Source organism: Rhododendron vialii, chromosome 7a (assembly GCF_030253575.1).
Source record: "Rhododendron vialii isolate Sample 1 chromosome 7a, ASM3025357v1".
NCBI lineage: Eukaryota > Viridiplantae > Streptophyta > Magnoliopsida > Ericales > Ericaceae > Rhododendron > Rhododendron vialii.
The window spans coordinates 5,845,362-5,866,559 of record NC_080563.1 but is presented as its reverse complement, the minus strand read 5'-3'; the positions used below and the strand labels follow the sequence as shown (position 1 = coordinate 5,866,559).

The window sequence follows — 21,198 nt, the reverse complement described above, 5'->3', positions numbered from 1 at the left end:
TACTTTGACAAATCCCTCATCCAAATACATGCCAAAGTGGGAGAAATCTGAGATGGTATTGTAAGTTTGTAACCTATGATACGAGCACATTCCACAACAGCAGTACAACTGGAATGAAAATGCTCCCACCAACACCATAGAATTCAAGCATAAACCGCAATCCATGGTTAGCAAAGCAAGAATAACAAATCCAAATCACTGGATACAAAATTTAGGGATGGAGCTCTGGCAGCTACACATTTGAAACGCCCGTCGGACAAACTACAATCCGATGAGGAAAAGGTCCCCACTTTAAACCACCCTCACATTCCCCAAAAATCCATTATTGAGAAAACTCATGCATCATTCTTGTATTCTTATGAAGTAACTAGACTAAGCTGATTTCTTGCAATGATTTTCAAGCCATTCCGTCGTAACGCTCTTCGGCCTCTCCAGTGGTAAGCCAAGAGCTCGGTCCCATATTAGCTAAATCAACAAATACCAAAGTCAGACACGATCAACAAAACAACGAAAACAAAGGTGGGTAAGATCAAAGAAACAAAAGGAATAATTTGAAGGACTGTAATGCGGCAGAAAGAACCTGAGAGCAGATCCCAATAGACCTCGATACACCGAAAAGAACAGTAAAGTATCTGTGGATAATTTATTTCAAGGGTGTGATCGTATTATCAATACAGTCGCAAGTGAACCAAACGAACTCATCGGTACTTGTAATAAGCCGTTGAGGGAAACAAATAGTAGTAGAAGATAAAAAGAGTACAGAAAATTTCTTACCTTGCTTCAGTTAACCCATAATAATTCAGTAACACCCCGCTGTGGGCATCAACGTTAGGCCAAGGGTTCTTGACCTACATGCATCCAAAACAGAAAGCAACATATTTGAATCCTATGTTTGAATTGCTGTAAAAGAAATATAGATCGACATAATCTTTTTAATCAACTTTGGGAGATAATAGCCAACTGAAAACCAATGATTAAAAGAACAAAGGCTTTTTGTTATTGAAATCCTCCGAAGGAGACTTCTTGATTATAATCCCATTCCTAGCTTATTTGCCAATCACCATATTTCAAAGTGCTCCATGCAGATATACCAAAATTCAGGGACGAACCAGATAATTCACATTCCATTTTCTGTACCTCCTCTGAATTTATTTTTTTAGATCTTTTGGTAACACCTTCCCCTGAAATTCGGGTACTTTAGGGTGTATATCTTGTGAGAGTTCAGTTCCAAGTTATCTCCTAATCAGTAATATAGAGATAAAACAAGTTACCTTGCCAAGCTCGGTAAGGATAGGAGGCACCACTTCGTAAAGCTTAGACACCTACATGATTAAAGCGATGTTAGATAATCAAATCAACAGGATATCACTTTGCACATGTTTTTGCCACACAAAGGCCAATCGTTATAATGTCACAATAGTTTTAGGTGATAACCAGCAGAAACAGTGGATCCTTAGGTAGGTGCTTCAATGCAAACTCCCTCTGACACATATATCTTGGATCAGTTTTCCGTAAAACACCGTGTCCAAATCCAGGAACAACCTACAAATTTGCAAAAATAACATTGAATGCATAAGAAAGACACTGACAGCTTATTATGCCATTATTGCTACCCAGCATTAACAGTACAATGTGATCATGAATTACTGTAATTTGCCAAACATTCGCCAAAAAATCAAAAGATAGATGAACTGGATCGAGAACTTAAGCATAGCAGCAAAACTGAATAAAGAGGACCAACGACAATAATGAACAAAGTATATTTACAAAGACGTCGAAAGGAAAAGAATTCGGAGGAGACTGAATTATTTATAGATTATCAAACTGCAGCTGTTAAAAACCCGAACAAGACAACTGGAACATGGATATGCATATTTTCTACTGAGGCCAGCACCTCAGCGAGAGAGATCCAGGATACGCAATACTAAAAAAGGACATCCAGAAGGAAGCATCGGAACTAACCAAGTTAGCGTAAACCCAGAAAGGAAAAAAAAATCAGACAAAGGAACCTCATCCGAGTGTACATAAATTACGAAAGCAGTGGTCAGAAGTACTATTGAGCCCATCAAAATTACCATTGGATATCAATGTTGCCATGGTTCTGAGATACATTTCAATAGCCTCAATGATTGATGAGTTTTCAGTAATAAACTTCTTGGTAGAAAAGCCTTGGAAATACTTTAGCATTTATTATATACCTTTCCACTGTTCAGTGTCTTCCAAACATAGTCTTTCAACTGTTCTGTGGTTATGTTCTCGCCACACTCATCTACCACAGATTTGATCCATAGCAAAACTTCCTGTAAACACATCATAACAAAAGTAAGACACCCAAGATCTGGTCCATAGAGAAAATTCATGTACCTCAGTATTCATGTGAATCTTGTCCATGCAGGTTGACTAAACCTTAATGCAAACTTGCAGCTAATTTTTCTGAAAAAACTCAGAAATCTAAAAAAACTCATGTAACTGAAAAAATTCCAATACCTGATTAGCCAAGCCGTGGAGTGGTCCAGCCAAACCATTTAATGCAGCTGCAAACGAAAGGTAAGGATCTGAAAGGGCACTGGCAACCTGAAGTGAACATGACATTAACAGATTCAATGGTCATGTCCAGAATACTGGGCAGGCAAATACCAGATAGAACTTAAATGCAAGAGGGAGATTGTAAAATTTGTGCATTAGGATGGATAAGGACCGAAGTAACTTACTAGATGACCAGTGTGTGCACTAACATTCCCACCTTCATGGTCACTGCAACCCATCATGAAATACAATTTCGTCATAAGCTGATCAGGGTTACTATCAATTATGTTACTTTTACGTGCAGAGAAACAAACTCTAGAATGTTGACCGAGGGGAATCATACTCCAATAAATGGAGGACACGAATAGTTTACAACGTTTTAAAATAAATTTTGGAACCGTGAACTAGCCTTAGCCTTAGAACAATTTTGAACAGAGGCTGATAATGCACCTGTGAATGGTGATGTAAAGCCGCATAAGCTCATGCATTTCAGGACTATCAAAACCAAGCATGTTGGAAAAATTGGCACCGTAATCCAGGGAATCGTCCTTGGGTATGACTCGGCCATTCTTGTAAATCCTTCATAGAAAAAGGAAAGAGTCAATCCAACATGACCCACACAAACATGTAACACTTGCATACGAACTTAGAATCAAGTGATTAGCCCTGGTTCTGTATCCGTAGAAGAAAACAAGGGCTGCGATCAAATTTACTAACCTTCGATAGACATAAGCAGCTACAACTGGCAATTGAGCAATTAAACTAAGGGAGTCCTCATACGTTGGTTCCCAGTACCTGAAAACAGAATAATCTTCAGCTGTTGGATAACAAGAAAAGGGAAAATTGCCAACACAAATCTGATTAAGAAGAATTACTTTGATTTGGAGATCCCCTTCTCGTATGCCTTCTGGAATTCACTCTGAACCTGAAAGATAAGCCATTCAATTGAGTTTATTTCAACTTCAAATGGACTCAAGAATGCCCAACAAAAGCTGAGTCAATCAAATCAATTTATAACACCCCTCAATTTTGCATGGATGTGGTTCGATGTTATATAATTGATTATACTATCAACACATAAAATGGCTGGAAATGAGAAAAACAAAGAATTTTAGAAAGTGTGTTGATCAACCTGAAGAGCCATGACACCAGTTGTTAACTGGGTCATTGGATGAGCTGAAACAGGAAGGGCATCAATTGCTTTATACACATGATCTGCAACCACAACATAATGAATAAGCACTTTTTCTTCTTTTTTTTGACGAGTCGGGAATAAGCACTTGAAATGCTGATAATGAGACTAGAACAACGAGACCGGAGTGATGTTAATAGCTGCCCTTAAACCACCAGTAAGGACATGAATATGGAATGTGAAGACTTAAAGGCCTTAAAGAAGAGAAATAGCTCCAATAAAACTATCATGCAAGAATCTACGAGCAGATAGAGGCGAATGAGTTTTCAAGTCATTTTTCCTTTAAAAATCAACTAAAAAGGTACAATAAAAAAATTATACCAGCAGGAAACCAACTACCCAAATTGATCTTGCACAAAGTCGATTCCTACTATTTGGGGTTTGCTCAATAAATCGTAAAAAATGACGTTCAGAAATGCCTACACTATGGGTGATTGCGTTAAAAAGGTAAAAGACAAAATTGAAAGTTACGCAACCTGGAACTGCAGCACGGCTTCGTAATTCCTTAGATAATGCATCTACTTGCCCTTTGGTTGGTACCTGCACAGAGCGCTCAGATTGGGAGGCGTTAGGATAATGATGTTTGAATGATAGTGAACAGGCAATATTCTAGCCAGAGGCAACAAGCCAACCTGAACCAAACAAACCTAAATCCCAATCCCAAGAGGCAGAAAAAAAAAAAAAAAAGGAAAAATATGAAGCCTGAACATATTTTTATACCAGTAACTCAGTTCAATTGTCCTCCTTTTTGTTGTTCCTTAATACCCACTGCAAATAACTTGATGTACGCTCTAATCTCAATCACTAAGATTACCTACCTTTCCTGTTAAAAGGAGCCAGAGCAGACCCTCGGGCAATGGCTCTCCATCAGGCTTTGCTGCTGGTAATACTTTCTGACATTCAGGTATCGACAAACCCCGAAACCGAATGCCCTGGAGAGAGATAAAAACCAAAAATCGTTTTATCGGGTAATTCAGCTAGTTTTTCATCGCCAATACTTTATACCTAACAGAAACACAGAAAGCAAAACACTATTGACATAAAAACCCTTCACGAACTGGTAACACACCTCATCAGGGTCAAGTAATGAGGTTTCCCACAGCAAACCTGTCATTCCTCTCATTCCTCCAAGAACCTTTCAGATTAAAAATAAAGTTAAAAGAACTGAAAAAACAACATAGAATGAGAGGTTGCACAGAAATTGGAAGCCAGCAGAATTTCAAAAATTCTGTTAACCATCCTCTCCGCCATTGAATTAGACAAGTGAGGAATAGAAAAGGACATCTTTATGGTTTTACCATATCAACTGTAATGTTCCCCAGTTGAACCTTTCCATGTTCTGACTTCAGTTTCTTCAGGCGCTCCTGAAACAAAATCAACCACACTAATGAGGTTTTACTCCTAGAAATAATATCTGATTTCTAGCCTATCTTGACCACAATTGGCGAAGAACAACACTTAACAAGTTTTCTAACACCGTATCACGAGTAAACTTAAGTCACAAATGTAGCATGCAAAGACTCCAAAGCCAAATTGAGATTAACCAAAAAGAATGCAACTTCCACTGTTGAAACCCAGCAACTTACACATTCACGAAACCAACAAAAGTGGGCAGGCACTTAGGCAGTTCTTCACAGAGAAAAATGTTCCAGTTGCAAAATTATATTAAGACAAGGTCAAGTGATCAATGACCGCAAAAATGACCCGAATTCTTTTTTGGATAACAATGACCCGAATTCTTGTAACCAACCAAACTGGAAAACTTCCATAATTCGAGGGAACATGAAAAAGAAGTCTGATTGAGATCAGGACACAAATTAATTACACAATTCCTTTATTGTCAATACATATATACCAAACTTAGTTGAATGTACCTGCCGTTCGGGAATTAGTTCCTTCAGCTGAGAATGAAGATCCTACACAGGAAAAAATTAGATGAAAAAGACCAACAAACAAAAGTAAGAGAATTAGAGAGGACCTTAGCTAGAAGAAAATGTTACTAACACCAATTCCTTTTAAGTATCGACAATGCACAATTGCTAGAAACGCGACATGCTATTATCATTATGATTATTTTCTTGTCATTTTTTCCACTAGGCTTCCCACTTCACTAGTTTCCTACATCTCTGAAAGACGAAAGGACGATGTGCATATTCTGGCCAGAAGGCATGTGAATTCAAGATCCATAAACTGGAAAAATGCACAGAATTAAAAAACGAAAAAGAAAAAAAGTAGGACCATAAAAGCAGAGAAGATAGAATATTCCAATCATGAGCTACATCAGTAACTATATTCATATTACTAGGAACCACGATAAATTTACGTAGCACATTAGACTTGCTCATTCCATCCTTCATTCGTTGTACCTTGCGCATACTTGAGAATGAGCTGGGCAGCGAGTTAAACCTTGAATCCTACTCACCTTGTTCCATCCTTCTACCTTGTGTATACTTGACAGTTTGTGCATCTTAGTAGAACCATCAATTGGACTTACTACTAGGACAATAACTTCTTCCACAGAATGCTATAACTACTGTTACATATCCACGTAATTTTACGAGATTCAACTCTACATAGACTCATAAACTTGAGGGTTTCACTTGAATCTTTCTTCCAACATTGTTAATTGTTGATGACACGGTTACGTCAGAAGAGAGCGTAGATATACGTATGATTGATTAACTTCCCTATATGTACACATACAGCTAAATTGATAACTACGCGTAAGTGTAAAGGAGATATAGAGGGGTGTGGAGGTTACAAGATCAGAGGAGGTTTCTATTTGAAGCCACCTCACAGTGCTGGTCAGACTTGGTTGCTGAACCTAAAAATCCAAAAAACATATATAATGTCAAATAAACTCACAGGAAAAGCACAAAAAAACCAATACGAAATCAACACCGCAGATTTGTGCGTATGTATCTTACAAGACGAGAACGTAGCTTGGAAAGCGCCGAAACACCTCTGAAGAACACCATCGCTCTCAAAGCAATCCAACTGCCAAATTCAACCACGGTATCACAATCGAACGTATAAGCAGAATTCAACCACAGATCTCGCAATTATTATATTTGTAAAAACACATCAACTACGAATTCCGCACGATAAATGGATCAATTGCGAGGGCTTCAAATCATTATTACTAAGTGATCTAAGCAATAGAATAGTTACCGAACAGATTAGAGAGAGAGAGAGAGAGAGAGAGAGAGAGAGAGAGAGAGAGAGAGAGAGAAAATGCGAGACGAATGCAGAGAGAGTTGATGAGAGGGAATAACCGAATTGATCAGGAAATAGTGACGGCGCGTAAGCTGCGTATCTTGACCAAAAGTATGTCAGGATTAAAGAGAGAGAGCTTAATCAACCGAAATTACTCGTGTGGTCTTTTTTGGCAAGCTACTATCGTTTCCGGGATGGGAGAGCGGTCGATCTGGTCGCTGTCCTCGACGATCGATGGTTCGAATCTTATTGAATAATAAATAGTTCAAATTTACAAACAATTTTTATGTGCACAAATTTGCTCCGAGCTGCCAGTGCCGAGATCAACGATCGGATTGGTCCCTAATCTTTTGTTTTCGTTTTGTGCTTTTGTTATTCTTGTTTTCGTAAATGAAAGCAAGAAACATTAGGTTTGGGTGGTGTTTGGTAAAAAAATTAGTACGTCTTTGCGTAATAGTACTATACTAATTTTTAAATGAGAAAGCTAATAGAAATGTTAGGTATACGCATCAACACCAAACCACATGGGGTGTAAATGAAGTTTGCTCATTCTTAAATAGAAGGGCACGTTAGGCTTTTCATTATTTCTGTCAATGGTGTAAGTGCGCGCGAACGTACGCACACAAAAGCATAGGGTGGTCATGTGCAACAAATTGAAAGTCTGGGGGCGTATCCGCACCGACACCAAACCACAAGAGTGTAAGTGATGTTCGCTATATTTTTTGGTTAGTTACGCTTGCGTGTACATAGAGTTTTGCTGTATGATAAGCACCTTTTGGGTGCACGGCAACATATACGAGTATTTTCATTTTTTCTGAAAAAGTTACGGTTCTATAGATATAGGTGTTCAATAAACCTCCAAATAATTTTTCCCGGCATAAGCCAACCCCAAAAAAGTTAATCATTTTTTTTGTCAGTATACATTTTTTTGGAATTACTTGTGCATTTTTCGCTATTAGTTATTCATTATTTTGGCCGGTAACCGAACTTTTTTGGGAATATAATCGCTGCATAGAAAGGGAATAAGTAAAAAGGTGAAAAAGAACCGTTCAACTGAATATCAATTGCAGAGAATAAAAACCAACTTATCGAATAAGGATTAAAATCTATTAATCCTAACACATCCTATGGTCTTCTTGAGGTTACACTTTACATAGCTCCAACCTCAAAGTATAACAAGGGGAGGTTAGGTACAAAAAGTGACAAATATTTAGCATAGCTTTTGAAGAGAAACTAATGCATCATTATTTTTATACCGCAGGAATAATGAAAGCCACCCTACTTATGGAACTTTTGGCACAACCCACATGTTAAACTATGCTCGCATTTTTCCTAGTCAACTTTTAGATGGGCAATCAAAATTTTACCTTTCAATTCGTCATGTGATTGGGATGTGTGTGTATAAAACGAAAAAAAGACTACGGAGGCCAGAATAATCACCCCAAGGGGGGTTTTCAGGCGTAATAGAACTCTTTTACCCCTCCTCTTATCTCTACGGGAATAACCACAAACAGTCCAAGCTCTACAGAAATCCATAATCCTAAAGAAATTAAAGGGATTAGGAATGGTAATATCATGGACAGATCCGTGCCATCTTTATCTGCATCTCGATATCTAAAGATCCAATCCTAGTAGAGCTCTACCTATAAAATGATTACATAATAACCTCATATATGATAGGGCAGGTACATAACTTTATCACCTAGCTAAATGCCTAAGGGCGCGACTTGTCAAAACATACTTTAAGGTTGCAGAACCAAAAAAAGGAGAACGTGCACCTCATTCCATCTAAAACATGACCACGAGGTTGGACTTGCGAATTTGCAGCACATCTTTGAATTTTTTTTATTCACATATTTAGCAATATAGCCATATATATAGTACTACTATTTGTCATAGGCATTGACTTCTGACCACGAGGCTGGCTTGTGAAGGGTTATTCTTTAGGCTCCTAAACCTTCACATCTTGCAAATTCTGCGAATAAAAGAGCCAAGTGGAGACCCACTTTGGCATCAAAATCGTAACGGCATGACTTCATTGAAAGCTACTATATATGCTGCTCTTTGTAGAAGTCTCATATTCTGTAAAATATTAAGATTTTGTCAACGGTTCTCATAAGTAGAGATGAGCCTTACAAATGAACAACTAAATATAGCTGTGAAAACAAATTCAACTAACCAAATGTAATTCCATATTTTCGTATTGGGTGTCCAGACGCACTCTCAGCCGTTTTGCGTCCGGAGGCTTGGTTACACAAAGCATAAATATTTGCCCGTTTTGGGGGAGAGAAACTTAAAAGAAATTAAGAGGCACAATTAAGAGGACAAAAGTCGCGTGCTATTATCTTTTTTTTGTGTAATCGTAGATTTCCCCTCACCTTCCGTTGTGACTGTGGGCAGCATACGTGCGGTCTCATGTGTCAAACTATGTATATCTAATGTTTTTGTACTTTTCGTGATTCATCTTTGTTGTGCATGATAGACCGTTTTAATTGTTATTTGGTTTATTTTCCTCTGCACAAATGACATGGGCACAAATACTATGCATTTGGTCTTGAAATGAAAGGAACCACAACAGAATAATACTAGTACATAACATCCGGGAGCTTTACATTACCAAGCTAATTTTACATCATAAACCTTAAAATAAGAATATTGACGTCCGTTTTGTTCGATTGAGGTCTTAAAATATGACTGTATATTCCTCCAATTACTTTTTGCTTGGGAGAAACAAATATATACGACAAAAAACAGCAGGGAAAAAGAAGAAGCCTACGACCCGATTTCCTGAAAACCAATTCCACATAGAAAATCCAATTCGTGTCCATGAAACAAAGAGAAAAAAAAGACGAAGAGGCGGTCTTCACTTGAAAAGTGGCATCCCATTATACCTGCTGAAGTGAGAAGACTTCAGAGGAAGCAAAGGAAGTTCAATCAGGTCTACGAAACTATTTGAATCCTCACCTCCAAAAATTTCTTCACTTTCCTCCTTGATTCTCTCTCCATAACGAATGTGGACGTCGTTTTCTGTCCGAATATATTTGCTCCTTTGTTCAATAGTCGGAGGGCTATTAGTATTCTCGTGGCGGGTTTCGCTGCCGGAAGGTTTCCCAGTGAGTTTCTGGACTAAATCTCTGAAGCTGGCTTCATCTGTCTTTATGACTTCTGGTGCAAATATGTGGGTTATGCGCGGCATGCGCGGCTTTGGCTTGACCTTTGATATTACTTGTGAATCTCTGTTCATGCCCCGTTTAGACTCTGTTGACACATAATTACTACTTGGGTGTTGCTTCATGTTCTTCAAACCGTGCATTGAGAGAGAGAGAGAGAGAGAGAGAGAGAGAGAGGAATTTAGTTTGTTTGTTGGAAGAGGGAGACTTTAAATAAACGAAGGATACATCATTCCATCGTTCATCTGTGTCATTAAAAAAGTGAGAAAATACCTTCGGACATAACAAAGAGAGACTGAATATTTTACGTTCTTTTATGAAGTTGTAGTGGCCGAATATTCTAGTTCGGCCACAATCGTTACGTTTGGCGGAAGGCCACGAGGCTCGGCTCATCCCGGAGTTAGTTCAGTGGGCTCGGCCATGTTTCTCATGATAGCTCCCACGAAGCTCGGCTCGGCCCGGAGCTTGGCAACTAGGCTCGGCCTTGTCCCCACAATGCTCCCTCAAAGCTCGGCTCGGCTCGGCCCGGAGCTTGGCAACTAGGCTCGACCTTGTCCCCACAATGCTCCTTCGAAGCTCTGCTCGGCTCGGCTCGGCCCGGAGCTAGGCAACTAGGCTCGGCCATATATGTCCCCACGATGCTCCCTCGAAGCTCAAGCTCGGCCCAGAGTTTAGCAACTGGGCTCGGCCATGTCTCCCACGATGCTCCCTTGAAGCTCACGCTCGGCTCGGAGCTAGGCAATTGGGCTCGGCCATGTCTCCCACAGAAGTCAATATTTGGATGGCAACAAATATGCAATCTTTTATGCTCTCTATCCCTCGACAAGTTGCTTGTAGAGTTGCATTTAAGTGCTATATTGATTTTGTCAGTTCTTGCCATTGGCTACAGGCTACAGCCAAAGAGTTATTTGCAAGGATCTATGGTATTGGACAAAGATCATATGAATTTGACATGGTTATATACTCTCAACACTTGGTCACTTGCCCATCTCTTTTCCATTTTAAAGTAGCAACCAGAATGTTGAGTGTGTTTTTGTTACCAATTTGGGCTCTCTCTTGATCATGACAACATTGAATTTCCATTACTCTCCTCAATGAGATTAAATTCTTTCCGGATGAGGTGAAAACCTCATGGTTTCCGTCACTCATTGTGAGCCCTACTGGGTATTCACTGCAGTAATCTAAACCGTTCATCTTGTAGGGTCCGAAAAGTTATTTGTCTACGTAAAAAATCAACTTGATCGGACATTAAAAACTATATCAAAATTTAAATTTTGGTTTATAAAACCGACGGTCATGGACAGTTTAACTTAAAATACTAGTGACAGAATTAGGCCGTCCGTTTTATAAACCAAAATTCAATTTTTGACATGGCTATTGATGTTCAATCAAGATGATTTTTTGCATTAACATTAATTTGCGGGACCCTACAAGATGAATGATTCGAATTATTAACGAAAATGCTCAGTACGGCCCACAATGGGCCGTGGCGGAAACCATGGGGTTTCCACCTCATCCGGACACAATGCAGATTCTTTCTCAATTGGGCTATAGTTCCGTACTGATCACTTGTATTGCTAGCTAGGCACCAGTTTTCTTAACAGTAAGTATGTTGACACAGACTTTTTAAAAACAAATCGTAATTTAAAAACCACTTCACTTAATTTAGAAATTAATTTTTCGTGTTATAGTAATTTGTTTCACAGTTTCTTAGGTTCAATATCCTTATTTGTCCCTCTAATCTTGAACTTTCACTTGGCCTGAAACTTTCACGGTGCCCGAAGCACGATTTTAGAAAGATCAACCATCTATTGATAAGTCTCGCCAAACATGCATCATTTCCGGTTAGGCCCTTATCGGGTAAAATTTGATAATTGAGAATATGTGGGATGTAACAGTTGTGCTCCATGATAGTTATTGGTGGGTGAGAGACAAATTAATGTATTCTACCAAATTTAATTGGCAAGTGGTGTCTCAATTACAAATATGCCGCCTTGCATTCTTCACAGAAAAAACGCAATAACTCGTTTGAGATTGTCATTCACCAAAATCTCAAAGATTCAAAATTCACCACCACATCAACTACTGATTCGAAATCGGACTTCCAAAACAATTGATTCATGTATTACAAATTCATAGGTACATCAAACCCTAGTTGATAACTTAGAAGTAGCAGTACTCCTACTTATGACTAGACCTAACATTCAATGAAAGAACAATCCAACCCTAGTTGAAAATACTTATAACTAGACCTAACATTCAATCAATCAACAAAAGAATACCCATCAATCCCCTTCTCCCACCCTACTCTTACTATTATATGCATAGAATTTCTTCCAATGACCTCAAAAGAAATGGGAAAAAGATCCCCAAAAAATCATGACAGCGGAGAGGAGCCTAAGAAGTGTGCTCGTGGGCAGTTCTGTCATTCTTCCTCTGCAATACCATATCCTTGGAAGAAGGCGAGGCCTCGCCGCCGGCAGGCATGTCGGCAAGGGTGGCAACAATTCGCCGGACAATAACTGACCGAGCCGGCTTGAAACTTGCGGACCGAACCGGGTTCTTGGAGAAGATGTCGGAGGATTTGGAAAGGATGAAATAAACAAGAGCTTGGACTAAAACAAACAGCACCACCTTCAATAACACATCTCCTAAACCAGTCTCTATTTCCATATCGGGAGTTCCTGAGTTCCTTGAGAGAGAGAGAGAGAGAGAGAGAGAGAGAGAGAGAATGGGTATGTTTTGAAGACATCCCCCATGTTATCTAGGTGGTTATATAGATGGGAAGGAGAGGGTGGTTAAGTTGAATATGCAACGCCGGTGTGTTTGACTTGTCGCCTGTCGACTGCTAAGGGAAATGGTCACATGCAATTATGGAGATGAAAAGTTAGTTCAAATTAAATCTAGAGATGTGAGAGGAACACCATTGGAAGTTTCTCTAACAAACTGACAAAGAATTAGGCCTTTTTTTAAAATTTATAATCGGAAGTCCGGGTTAACTTGCGCGTACCTCGACTAATTTTGAGGTCTTGATAGCCTCAAGGTTTGAAATGTTTGGCCTCCGTGGAAGACCTCATGGAGGAGAACTTATTACTTTCTCACAACCACTTGACCAAACCTCTTGGGTTAGAACCGGGCTTTTTTACAAGAGAGGACTTCAAATAAAAAAAATTTCAAAAAGACAAAAAAAAATAAGAAGACATTCAAGAAAACTTTGAATTGTCTTTGTGACAGCAATTAGGCGGATAACGTGAACAACATGATCAGCTATGTCTAAGCCGCCGTAATAAGGATTAAACTGATCAGGACAACTTGTTTTTATATTATTATTCGTTTTCTCGATCTGATGTTTTGGCCAAATAGTATTCCAGTAGATTACGAAAGCTAAGGAAGCCTTGTTTGTTTACCAATTCATTAGTCTACTGTACTGTGTGTGCACAAGACAATGTCATATGGCGTGTCGTGAGTCGTCCAACTTATTACGTGGGCTTTCGGAATATTCAGGCTTGGCCAGCCTGAAAGAGCAATTAATAATATCCACGGCCTGATTCGTTATCCACATAATTTTGTAGGAACCCTGCGAACCAGACATACATCTGTACACAGATTTTGTTATGAAGTTCACCACAGATCCCACACAAATGATTCGAACTGTTTATTAAATGAAAAATATTTTTTCAAGCGTCCCCGTGAAAAACATGCTCAATCTAATACCTATAGGTGCTTGATCCAATCATCTAAATTTTCATTCAGATTTTTGGGTAATGAAAAATTAGATAATTAGATCAAGCACCTATAGGTATTGGATTGATTTGATTTTTTACGGAAACCCTTAAAAAATGTTTTACATTTAATGAACGGCTCAAATCGTTTGTATGAGATCCATAATGAACTCCATAATAAAATCTGTGCACAGATTATCTGTGAAGACAGATTTACCGATTTTGTAGCCCGCCCACAGTATGTGTTTTGAGGCTTGGAATATATGGTGCGTGTGGTTGACAAATGACACGCTGGATTGAAGATAAGAGTTGCCAAATACTCCCTCCGTCTCAATTTACTTGTTTCAGTTTTATTCTAGCCGGATAAAAAAATTAGTTATATCTAATTCGTGCCACTTTTCAATTGATTATATCTTGTAATTTATATTGTTTTAGGTGATTTTGAAAATATTGTATTATAGAACAAATCGAGATCTATCAAACAAGATCCATATTGGATATAAAATTCATTACCAATTTAAAGATATAACTAGTTTTTTTATCCGGCTAGAATAAAATTGGAACAAGTAAATTAGGACGGAGGGTGTAGAGACCCGTAAATTTCCATTATTAATTTTTAATGTTTTATAAATGGATAATTGATGGATTAATGAGAAAATTATAGTTGTGGGTTAAATGTGTAATGGTTTGGAAATTATTGGGTGTGAGTGTGATTTAGTGCATGTGTGTGTGTCGTGTATACCAGTGAGATTTTTTTTCTTTTTCCCATTCTTTTCATCCCATCTCCCTCTCGACACTCTCTTTCTCACTCGGTCTCTCCATCTCTCTCGCTCTCTCACCCAATCACTCAAAATCCACAACAATCAACTTCAACTCCATCTTTTACGTGCGTATTCGGGCTCGTATCGCGTTGGATAGAGCTCGGTTGGGTGTATTTTCGCTTGATTTGGATTCCAGAAACTAGGGTTCGATCAATCTTTTTGTTTTGGGCTTGGATGCTCGAGGTAGGAAATTCTACCACTCTTTATATGTTTTATGAGTGATTTGGTGTTTGAAACCGTGCTTGTAATGTTGAATTTGAGCTTGGATCGAAATTTGCATTTTTCTGTTAAAATCGCCAAATTCCGAATTTCTACCGGTATGACGTTTTTCTCTACCGGTAGAACCTTGTTGTTGTAATGATGTGTACCCTCTGTTTTGAGTTTGTACCGGTAGGATTTGTTCCTTACCGGTAGGATTACTAATTTTTCTCGGACTCCTACCGGTACCATTTTTCCTCCTACCGGTTGAATTCTTGCAAACCAAAATTGTGTCCCCTCTGTTTCCGGTTTGTACCGGTAGTACCCCACTACCTACCGGTAAGAAACCCGTCAAAGGCTTAATCCTGCTGTGTCGTTGCAATCCTACTTTTCTTAAACCTTAAACCATTTCAATGGTTTACATGATTATTTATATATATACTTATAAAATAAGGGCTTGGGCAATCATGCATGACATCTTGATCAACGAGATATCTAAATTGGATCTGTTAGAATTTATGAAATTTTGAAATGATAAGTATGAGCTTCGAATTGCATGATGTTTTACAAACGGTACACTTGAGTATGTGAACAACGCGCGAACATTCGGGGTTCATCGACGGGTGGGTGCCTGGCAGGGGATATCAGGGTCCCATAATTAGCATGACAGGAGCTAATGCTCAAAATAATCACTCAAGGCCTAACCTTCAAGGTGGGTGCTTGGCAGGGGATATCGGGGTCTCAAAATTAGCCCGGCAGGAGCTTCGGCTCAAACACATTGACGATTCGAGTTATTGAGACACAAATGGATCGAACAGGATATAAGAGTATGTCGAGATGACGGTTTGGAGATATTGGAACACTTGATTATCATAGTTATGCTTCCTTCGTTGTCATTTGATTTCCCATCATTCGTTCACCCGTCTCGCTCATTTGCATATAGAGTTTGCGTAGACTTTTTTACTGGGCTAGTGTAGCTCAAGCCTTATATTATTTTCAGGTGCTAACCCGAAACCATAGCTTGCATTGCTTCGCGTGCTTGGAGTGTGGACATTATTTTTGAAAGCTAACCGAAGGAGTTATTTATTCATCTTCGTAAATTTATTTTGAAAGATGTATTTGTAACTTAAATTGTAATTCTTTTGACTTGGAATATTGTAACCCTTAATCTCTTTGAAATTCGATACCTATGATAATTTGGGGCCGTCGAGCTGACATTGTAATATTTGGAAATCTTTTGGACTTGGAAGTGTAACTAAGGGAATGAGAACACAGTGACTTTTGGGTATCGTACGGATATTTGTAAGTATTTTTAATATGTAAATCATTTATAATTATGTTTAAAATCGAGAACATGACAGAGGGAGTACTAGTTAGTTTAGGAAATAACTTCGGTGTCTCCAGTCATTTTGGGGACACCGTGACTTTTAGCATAACCAAACCATTATAAGTATAACCAAAACACATTATAAGCATAACAGAACTATAACAAGACATAACTTGTTTGTTATGCATTGGTTGGGTTTGGTTATGTCTTGATTGGTTTTTTGAATATTCCTTGGTTATGCTTTATTTGGGTTCAGTTATACTTGTAATGAGTTTTAATTATGCTCATAATAGTGAAGTTATGCCAAAAATTACGATGTCCCCAAAATGATCGGAAACACCATAGCATCATCCGTTTAGTTTTTATGCTACTACTAGTATTCTGTACTACCCAATTTACTTGTTCCAGTTCTATTCTAACTGGATAAAAAACTAGTTATATTTTTAAATTGGTAATGAATTTAATATCCAATATGGATCTTGTTTGATAAATCTCGATTTATTTTATAATATAATGTTTTCAAAATCATTTAAAACATTATAAATTATAAGATATAATCAATTAAAAAGTGGCACGAACTCCCAAAAATAACAACTGAATTGGGACGGAGGTAGTATTTTCTAGTATCTTTAAGGCAATCATTAATGTTTTTAAAGGTAAGGTTAGCAATACTGTTCTTGGAGTCAGGTTAAAAAAAAAATTTCTTGTTAATTCCGTACTCGTAACTTGAATGGCTTGCTTTTAAACGAATTAGGAATGAAATTAATCGAGGTAACATGAATAGCTTGCTTTTAAACGAATTAGGAATGAAATTAATCGAGATGTACATAACTGATCCGAACACCTTACCTACAAAACAAAAACAAGAAAAGAAGGAAAAAGATAAGGTTAGTATGTTGTGAGGACCAGTTTTTTGTCCAACCATATTTTCTCTATTAAAGAGGTCCATTCTTGACAACTTTCCCCATTTCATTATATATCAGTCAACCATTGGCTGCACTTATTTTTTGACAAATTCTTCCATCGAAAACAGTCAAACCAGTTTCTCGAACACCACATTAATACTAGAGATAATTCAATCAAAGTTTTAGGCGCCAACCAATTACACCTTATTACAAACGGTAAGCCACTTATTCCATCACGTAGACCAGACCACATAACAACAGTCGGATCAAACAAACAAAGACACAATTCAGTGATTTTACAAACACACACATGATATAGAGTCGCAAACATTATTGGAGTGGTAGAGCCCATACGAATGTGCGGTGGAGAAGATATATGGAACATCGAGCTCACTGATTCTTCGAAGCCTCCAGATCCGCAGCCTGTTTGAGCAAGCTCTCGTCGTCTTCTTCGAGAGCCATCTGGATCGGCGCCGACCCGAGCCCGTCCGCGATCGCGAGCATGATCTTCCTCATCTCCGACCGGAACTCCTCCAGGTCGACGGACTCGCTCCCGTCGCAGTCGAACTTCTCGAAGATGGAGTCGTAGAGCCGCCCAAGCTCCTCCGGCGCAGTCGCCACGTCGACGCCGAAGTGCGTCTCGAGGAGCCGGAAGGACTCGAACGCCTTGCGCAGCTCGGATCGGGACAGGACGCCGTCGCGGTTGAGGTCGATCGACGAGAACTTCTCGTCGACGCTCTTGTTGAAGTGCTCTTCGTTGCTCACGAAATCTCGCACCGTCGAGCCGTCAATTATCACCACCCCCATCTCTCTCTCTCTCTCTCTCTCTCTGGATATTGTATTTTAAGGTGGTTGGTTTTGTGAAGCGGCGGTTTGCGGATTTATGTGGTTTTGTGTAAACGGTGGAAGCCACGGTAGTCTTCCCCACAAAATTGAGTAGGGATTGACTTCGGTGTCTCCTCCGTTTTAGAGATATTGTAATTTTCGGTATAACATAATTATTACATCGTTTTGTTTGATCCCTCTCTCGAGCACAATGCTCAATCTCATCGTCCGTTTCAATAATTAATAAATTTTTTAATCTCCGATTTGTCTTGGACTACATCAGGAAGCAAATTGGTTGAATTTCACGTAAATTATCCTAGACACTCGTGCCCATCGGTGGAAAAAGAAAAAAATGAGTGAAAGATGATGGGTTTCGTGTGAGATGACATTCACGTTTTTTAAGTTGGTCATGGTAAGAGTTTTTGTAATGTGAGGTAATATCTGGACCGTCCGTTTGGGGACCGTGGATGGTCTTGTGATGGGGAAATCGTGTCTGTGGTTTGCATTCAATACGAATTGTAATCCTCTCATGGAATGATAGGGACATTCGTGAAAACTTTATTGGAATTTTATTTTGGCCTAAAGAGTAATGAGAGATATTTTGGCTGTCAATTTTTTCTTGTAATAAATATGATTAGTTCAAATAGATATCACCATTTGATGAACCTCAAACTTTAAATCAATGATAAACATATTGCGCCTTCACAAATAAATGGGTTAATGGTGAATCTTTCTCCCACCAAACAAATTAATATTGAGAATATTGCCAATTCGAAAAGGTTAATAATATTTTTCAATTCAATTTCTTTTAATTCCCCATTACACAATAACTATGACCGTGCATCATCGCCACCGCAACCACCAACAAAAAAAAAATGAGAATTTCTTAACTTTAATAGTAATTCTTTGTAATTCTTTTTTTTTTTTAAATAATAGTTGCGGTGCCAATGACCTTGGCGGTGCAGTAGACAGTGGTCGTGGTGGAGGTGCATGTGGAGTTGTGGTAGTGGTTGTGGTAGTGGTGGCGTTGAAGTGGAAGTGGTGGTAAATGATGGCAAAGGTCAAAACATCAATAATATAATACTACCGATTATTATCCACAATTTTTTGATGTTACGTGATACTCCCTCCGTCTCATAATGTTTGTCCGGTCCGCAAAATAAGGAAGTAAAAATAATATGATTTTTGCAAGAAAAATTTAAATTTTTTTTCAACAATTCATTAGGTATCGATGAGTTTTTGTAATTTATGAAAAAAGTTTGAATTTTTTATTGAAAAAAATGTATTATTTTTTAGTCCTCGTTTTGCGGATCAAACAAATATTTTGGGACGAAAGGAGTACTAAAATATCAATGGTCGTGGTAGAGGTGCATGTGGAGTTGTGGTAGTGGTGGCATTGAAGTGAAAGTGGTGGTAAATGATGGCAAAGATCAAAACATCAATAATATTCCCTCCGTCTCATAATGTTTGTCCGGTCCGCAAAACGAGAACTATAAAATAATGTATTTCTTTCAAGAAAAAATTCAAATTTTTTTCATAAGTTAAAAGAACTCGTCAAGATCTAGTAAATTATTGAATTTTTTTTCCAATTTTTCTTACAAAAATTGTATTATTTTTACGTTTCCGTTTTGCGAACCGGACAAATATTATGGGACGAAAGGAGTATAATACTATCGATTATTATCCGTGATTTTTTGATGTGATGTGATACTCAAAAATATCAGTGGTATGGGTGGAGGTCTAGTAGTCATAGTTGAGGTGCGTCCGTACAATACAAACTTAAACTTTACAAAAATCAGAAAAAAAATATCTGCAAACTTTACAGAACAAAGATTGAAAGAAAGTGGAAGAGTTAGAAACCCGACACGAAAATCATACAACAACGCTGAAGATCCACAGGACGAGGAGAAAAAGTAAAGAATTACCCGTTGGAGGGGAAAGTTTTTCAGTGCCGGGAGATATCACGTGGTGTTCGTTCGGCGCATCCGAGCCATTCATTGCATTTTAGGACGGCTCGAATTTGGAGAGAGAAAAATAAAAGAGGAAGTGTTGGGATGAGAGGAGAGATAAGATTTCAATCCGAGCCGTCCAAAAGTGTATTGGATGGCCAGTATGTGCCAAGCGGGTACCACGTGAGATATACAAACCCACCCCGAACCGAAAAATTCTTGGCGTTGAAGATGAGAGATCTCTTGCGTTTGGTCTCCTCCAACTCGGAAAATTTTTCAGTTCCGGATGGGTACCGTTGTATCCGTTCGGTGCATCCGAACCATCAATTGCATTTTTGGAGACGTGAACAAATTGGATTGGAAAGGGGAAATCTGGGTAACGTGGCCACAAGTGATCCACATCACAGAAGGTTGAGATATTTTTGACGAGGGAAAGAAAAATGATGAAGCGGACAAAAAAGAAGAAGAAGAAAAATGATGAAAATATCTATTTGGTCAAAGCTACATGCTCCCAAATTAACGGGTAAAATTGGCTGACGAAAATAAGCCATTCAATTTAACCCACTGTTCTTTCTATACTCAAGGGTTGGGATAATAGGTCTTTAATCGATTTAAAATGAAAGCGATATGAGTGTTTTATCGAAAAGATAATGAAATGATTTATTTTTCGACCAACTAAGTGTGGATTCAACAAACTTTCTAGGTGGTTCAACCCAAGCACAAATCAGAATTCCAGAGTACTCGGGACAAGCTCGTGAAGTTTGAGAATATTGTGTAGTTGCGCATCCTCTAAAGTCCAAAAAACAACCAAATTTTGCGCTCATGCCAAAGAGACTTTCGAACTCTGATTTGTCGTGTTTTGAACCGTTAGAAAGTTTGTAGAATTTACTTTCTAATCCGAGTAGCTTGGATCCTAATCTATTTGTACATCAAATGATATGACCATCTTACCCTCACTCAGAAATGGTAAAAAACAAATAATTTCGGAAAAACACTCCCATCTAGCTCACTCATTTTAAATTGGGGGTACGACACGGTTTTATACCATTCACCATCTCTAGCCATTGCACTGTGTTTGGAAAGGCATTATTACTACCAATGCATCTATATTGAAGAAAAGACACCTGCTTTTGATCTTTGTACAATAGTACCCCATATAACATGGGGGGAAAGTCAGAAGAGAGTCACTCCATATATAACTAATTAACCTCATGTACATGTGCTACCTTTATTGAAAGAGAAAAGAAAACATGCTTTAACTAGGCGAATCTACACATCAAGCCAATAATAATATGTCTCTATAGCTTTTGAGTAGTAGTTACCCAAAATGTTTTGTGTAATCAGATC

General features: G+C 38.4%; 3 protein-coding genes across 5 annotated transcripts; all 3 read right to left on the bottom strand.

The window, feature by feature from the left end:
• Window positions 1-142: 142 nt before the first annotated feature.
• Window positions 143-7,068, bottom strand: LOC131334251 (citrate synthase, mitochondrial). Of its 3 annotated transcripts, XM_058369183.1 has the most exons (21): window positions 6,951-6,982; window positions 6,890-6,918; window positions 6,646-6,715; window positions 6,480-6,542; window positions 5,593-5,634; window positions 5,017-5,082; window positions 4,788-4,853; window positions 4,537-4,650; window positions 4,195-4,258; window positions 3,659-3,741; window positions 3,402-3,451; window positions 3,244-3,321; window positions 2,977-3,105; window positions 2,712-2,754; window positions 2,488-2,574; window positions 2,199-2,300; window positions 1,435-1,542; window positions 1,272-1,322; window positions 775-848; window positions 581-632; window positions 143-465 (listed from the first exon to the last, which is right to left on the bottom strand). In XM_058369183.1, exons 3-21 carry the CDS (start codon window positions 6,694-6,696, stop codon window positions 373-375), a joined length of 1,416 nt encoding a protein of 471 aa, XP_058225166.1. In that variant the 5' UTR covers window positions 6,697-6,715; window positions 6,890-6,918; window positions 6,951-6,982; the 3' UTR covers window positions 143-372. The 3 variants fall into 3 exon arrangements, with proteins under 3 accessions (XP_058225166.1, XP_058225168.1, XP_058225167.1); XM_058369185.1 differs by lacking the exons at window positions 6,890-6,918; window positions 6,951-6,982 and adding an exon at window positions 6,994-7,068; XM_058369184.1 differs by lacking the exon at window positions 6,951-6,982 and having other exon boundaries at window positions 6,822-6,911.
• Window positions 7,069-9,522: 2,454 nt separating this feature from the next.
• Window positions 9,523-10,411, bottom strand: LOC131334250 (VQ motif-containing protein 17). Its single transcript, XM_058369181.1, has one exon. It carries the CDS (start codon window positions 10,245-10,247, stop codon window positions 9,798-9,800), a length of 450 nt encoding a protein of 149 aa, XP_058225164.1. The 5' UTR covers window positions 10,248-10,411; the 3' UTR covers window positions 9,523-9,797.
• A 6,803-nt stretch (window positions 10,412-17,214) lies between these two features.
• On the bottom strand, window positions 17,215-18,290 carry LOC131334249 (uncharacterized). The gene has a single exon (XM_058369180.1). The coding sequence runs from the start codon at window positions 17,882-17,884 to the stop codon at window positions 17,468-17,470; it is 417 nt and encodes a 138-aa protein (XP_058225163.1). The 5' UTR covers window positions 17,885-18,290; the 3' UTR covers window positions 17,215-17,467.
• Window positions 18,291-21,198: the final 2,908 nt, after the last annotated feature.

What these genes read in the sequence shown, in the direction of transcription:
- LOC131334250 (XM_058369181.1), bottom strand. Translation starts at nt 10,247, where the DNA reads ATGCACGGTTTGAAGAACATGAAGCAACACCCAAGTAGTAATTATGTG.
- LOC131334251 (XM_058369185.1), bottom strand. Translation starts at nt 6,696, where the DNA reads ATGGTGTTCTTCAGAGGTGTTTCGGCGCTTTCCAAGCTACGTTCTCGT. An exon ending in GGAACATTACAGTTGATATG is followed by an intron (nt 4,854 to 5,016) that starts GTAAAACCATAA and finishes TTAATCTGAAAG; the next exon opens with GTTCTTGGAGGAATGAGAGG. An exon ending in AGACACTGAACAGTGGAAAG is followed by an intron (nt 1,543 to 2,198) that starts GTATATAATAAA and finishes GCAAATTTGTAG; the next exon opens with GTTGTTCCTGGATTTGGACA.
- LOC131334249 (XM_058369180.1), bottom strand. Translation starts at nt 17,884, where the DNA reads ATGGGGGTGGTGATAATTGACGGCTCGACGGTGCGAGATTTCGTGAGC.